General features: G+C 70.8%; 1 protein-coding gene across 1 annotated transcript; it reads left to right on the top strand.

Moving 5' to 3' along the window:
• The first annotated feature begins 393 nt into the window (after positions 1-393).
• On the top strand, positions 394-1,803 carry LOC127465370 (translation initiation factor IF-2-like). Its single transcript, XM_051775832.1, has 2 exons — positions 394-484; positions 620-1,803. The coding sequence occupies exon 2, from the start codon at positions 628-630 to the stop codon at positions 1,801-1,803; it is 1,176 nt and encodes a 391-aa protein (XP_051631792.1). The 5' UTR covers positions 394-484; positions 620-627.
• Positions 1,804-4,416: the final 2,613 nt, after the last annotated feature.

A 4,416-nucleotide genomic window follows, 5' to 3' on the forward strand; every position in this document is an offset into this window, starting at 1 on the left:
CTGGCACTGCCGGGGGGGGTCACGGGGCAGCGCCGGGCCCCGCTGAGGGGCTGGAGGGGCCGGCGAGGGGGCAGAGAGTGGGGACGGGGGACATCGGGGACGTTGGGGACATCGGGGACGTTGGGGACATCGGGGACATCGGGGGACGGGTGTGGGGCAGCCACAGGTGTGGGGCAGCCCGCGAATTCCATGGGGCAGCCCGCGAATTCCGTGGGGCAGCTCGGGAATTCCATGGGGCAAGCCCGGGAATTGCGGGGAGAAGCGGGCACGGCCACGGGGCAGGTGAGAGGGGGCACCGGGACTGGGGGGCACCGGGACAGGGGACACGGGGACACGTGTGGGGCAGGCGGGTGATTCCAGGGGGCAGCCGGGGAATTCCGGGGTGAACTGGGCACCGCTGCCCCCGGGCAGCGAGTGGGGACACGGGGACAGGGGGACACCGAGACAGACAGGGGGACACCTGGCACAAGGGTGGTGCTGCCAGGTGATTCCATGGGGCAGGCAGGGCATTCCATGGGCAGGCAGGGCATTCCACCCTGAGCTGGGCACCAGCACAGGGCAGGAGAGACACGGGGACACCGGGACAGGGGGACACCGGGCACAGGGGTGGGGCAGCCAGGGCATTCCATGGGGCAGCCAGGGAACTCCATGGGGCAGCCAGGGCATTCCATGGGGCAGCCAGGGAATTCCAGGGTGACCTGGGCCACCCCCACCACGAACTGGGCACCGCCACAGGGCAGCGAGTGCGGAGAGGGGGACACCAGGACAGGGGGACACCGGGACAGGGGGACGCCGGGCACGGGGGTGGTGCATCCAGGTGATTCCAAGGTGCATCCAAAGGATTCCCAGGTGCTGCCAGGCCACGCCCCGGTGAACTGGGCACCACCAGGGCGCTGCCGGCGCTGCCACGGCGGCTCCGGGCCGTGCCAAGGCGTTCCCAGGCAATGCCACGGTGCGGGGGGGGCGAGTGGGGGCCCACCCAGGTGCCACCGAAGTGCCACCGGGCCGTGCCGCGGTGAGCCGGGTCCCTCCCAGGTGCCACCGGGGTGCCACACCAGGCGGTGGAACGGTGAGTTGGGCCCCACCCAGGTGCCACCGAGTGCCACCAGGGTGCCACCCAGCAGCGCCAGTGAGCCGGGTCCCTCCCAGGTGCCACCACGGTGCCACCCGCCGCTGCCACCCCGTCAGTGCCCATCCCCGGCCCTGCGGATCGCCGGCCCCCGGCCCGCCCCGCGCGGCTCTCGAGGAATCCCGGGCACCCGCGGGGGCAGGAATTCGGGGGGTGCCCCCCCCGCGCCCCCCCCGAACCCCCCCTTAGCCCCCCCCCAGCCCACGTGGCCCCCTGGCACAGCTCCCCCCACCCGCCGCGGCCACGCCGGTGGCCCCGGGCCAGCGCGGAATCCCAAACATCCCGAATCCCAAACATCCCCCTCCTCCCTGCGCCGGGAAAGGAGGGGGGGGGGGCCGCTCCCCTCCACCCCCCAACCCCCCCACCCCGCTCCGGCCGATTTTGGGGGGTGCCTCGCCCCCACCCCACGCCCCGGGGGGGGTCCCCACGCGCGGTGCCGAGCCCGGCGCGGCCCTTCCAGCGGTGCCGCCACATCTGGGGGTCGTGCCAGGGGTTGGCGCGGCTGGATCGGAGCCCTGCGGATCCCGCGGGATCGGACCCTTCGGGGAGGGGGGGGGGGGGGTCACCGCACCCTCCGGGACCGCGGGGACCCCCCGGGGTGTGGGGGGGGTGTCCCCTGGGTGCCCCCACCCCCCACCCCCGTCCTGGGGCGGGGTGGGGGCGGGGAGGGATGAGCCACGGCTCCGGAATGTGCCGGAATGTGGCAAAGGCCCCGATCCCGGATCCCGCCGGGATCGGCCGGAACCGCCCGGGATCGGCCCCGGCACCGCCCGGGATTGGCCCCCGGGGGGGACCCCCAGGGGTCCCGGTGGCACCGGGATCGGGCCCCGGCGAGGGGCGGGCTGGGAATGCCGGGGGGGGATAAAAATAATCGGGAATGGGAACGGGAGAGGCCGCGGGAGGAAGGGGGGAGGACGTGGGGGGGGTCCCACAGGTGGGGGGTCCCACAGGTGGGGGGCAGAGGGATCCGGGGGGGCGGGGTCGTTTAGGGGGGGATTTTAGGGGTTCAAGGGTGGGAAAAGTCTTGGATTATGGGGAGAAGGATCCCTTGGACCAGTATGAACTGGGCCAAACTGGGCCAAACTGGGAGCAGCTCTGGAGGGTCCGGGGGTCCTGGGGGGCACCAAGTTGAAGGTGATCCAGGGAGGAACATCCTGAACCTGGAGGAACCACCTGAGGGGGTTCAAGGGTGGGGAAGGTCCTGAACCAGAGCAGGAACCACCTCCCGGCCCAGTATGAACTGGGCCAAACTGGGAGCAGCTCTGCAGAGGAGCTGCAGGGCCTGGTGGGTCCCCCAGGGACTTGGAGCCGGTGGGGGACACGGAGAGGGTGGGGGGGTCAACAGGGAGGGGTCTCGGGGGGGTTTCAAGGGTGGGAAAAGTCCTGCACTGGGACCCCCCCCGTCCCAGTATGAACTGGGCCAAACTGGGAGCAGCAGTGGAGGGTCTGGGGGTGCCAGGGGGGCCCTGCAGTGACCGGGGACCAGCTGGGGATGGTGAGAGGGTGGAGGGATCATCCAAGAGGGATCATCCAGGGGGGATCTCGGGGGGGTCGAGGTGGGCAAGGCCCTCCCTGCATTGGGGGAAGAAGGAGCTCCCGGCCCAGTAGGAACTGGGCCAAACTGGGCGGCAGCTTTGGGGGGTCTGGAGGGGGCCGGGGAGCACCAGGGGGACCAGGAGCTCATGGGGGACCTCAAGAGGGCAGAGGAGCTGCCTGAGAGGGTCCTGGGGGGCTTGGGGGGCTTGAGGGGGGGGGGAAGAACCCAACGGACCAGTGTGAACTGGGCCAAACTGGGAAGAAATTCTGGAGGCGCTGGGGGTGTTGGTGGGTCCCAGCGAGGGGAGGCTGAGGGTGTGGGGGGAGAAACCCCCCTGGATCCTTCCACCTGGAAGGCCAGGGCAGGTCCCAGCCTTCCCAGTATCCCCAGTGCTCTCCCAGTATCCCCAGTGCCTGCTCCTGAGGGCACTGGGGGGTGGGGGGCCCCCCCTGACTGTCCCCGTGGGGGTCCCCCAGGCCTGGGGGAACTCCCTGAAGGGGGGTGGGGTGACATCTCCCCCCTCAGGGGATCCAGGAGATGCTGGGTTGGGGTCCTGGGGGTGGGGAGGATTTTGGGGGTCCCACCCCCTTCTCTTGGGCATTTAGGGGGTGGTCCCCAAGAGGGAGTGGTCTGGGGGGGATTAGGATGGGGGGTGGTGTTGGGGGGGGTTGGGTGTTATCTCTTGGGGGGGGGGTTGGGGTTTCCCCTTGAGGGGTCTGGGGGTGACCTTGAGGGAGGTCCTGGGGGGTCCTGGGGGGGTGGTGGTGTCTGTTTTGGGGGGAAAGAACCGGGGTCACCTCTGGGGGGCTTTAGGGGTTACCCTGGAGGGGTCCCTGAAGGGGGGGGCTCTGGGGGTGTCTCTCGGGGGGGGCTCAGGGTTACCTGGGGTGGGTGGGGTTCACCTCGGGGGCGGGGCTTATTTGGGAGGGGAGTTTGGGGTGACCGGGGGGGGGTGTCGAAGTTACCTGGGGAGGGGGCGGAGCTTGGGATTCACCTGGAGAGGGGGGCGGGGTTACCGGGAAGGGGGGATTTGGGGAGGGGATTTTGGGGGGGGAGGGTCTCGGGGTGTATCTGGGGGAGGGGTGACCTAGAGGGGGGAGGGGTTTACCTCGATGGGGGGGGGGGGGTAACTGCGGGAGGGAGGGGGGATCCGGGCCCAGGGGGGAAGGGTCTCCCGGGGGGACCCTCAAAGTGGAGCCCCGACGGGCACCGGGAGCGGGACCGGGACTGGGACCGGGATTGGATCGGGTCGGGACCGGGATTGGATCGGGTCAGGACCGGGATTGGATCGGGTCAGGACCGGGCCCGCGATTGGATCGCGACAGGAGCAGGATCGGACCATGACTGGGATCAGGACCGGGACTGGATCGGGACCAGGACCGGGCCTGGGATCAGCACCGGGATCGGACCAGGATCGGGTCGGGGTCGGGACCGGGAGCAGGACCAGGACCAGGACCGGGACTGGAATTTGATCGGGATCAGGACCAGGACAGGAACTGGATCGGGACCGGGACCGAGATCAGACTTGGATCGGGAATGTGATCGGATCAGGACCAAAATTGGATCGGGAGAGGAATTGGATCGGATCGGGGGCGGGAGCGGGACCAGGACCGGGTCCGAAATTGGATCGGGCCCAGGACCGGGAGCGGGTCGGGATCGGTGCCGGTGCCGGTCCCGGTCCGGGCTCCGCGGGGCCGCTCCCGATCCCGACCCCGTTCCCGATCCCGCTCCCCGCGCGGGGCTGGGCCGC

Source organism: Manacus candei, unplaced genomic scaffold, assembly GCF_025592945.1.
Source record: "Manacus candei isolate 608988 ecotype Guabito, Panama unplaced genomic scaffold, ASM2559294v1 h1tg000374l, whole genome shotgun sequence".
In the NCBI taxonomy this organism is placed as follows: domain Eukaryota; kingdom Metazoa; phylum Chordata; class Aves; order Passeriformes; family Pipridae; genus Manacus; species Manacus candei.

What these genes read in the sequence shown, in the direction of transcription:
- LOC127465370 (XM_051775832.1), top strand. Translation starts at nt 628, where the DNA reads ATGGGGCAGCCAGGGAACTCCATGGGGCAGCCAGGGCATTCCATGGGG.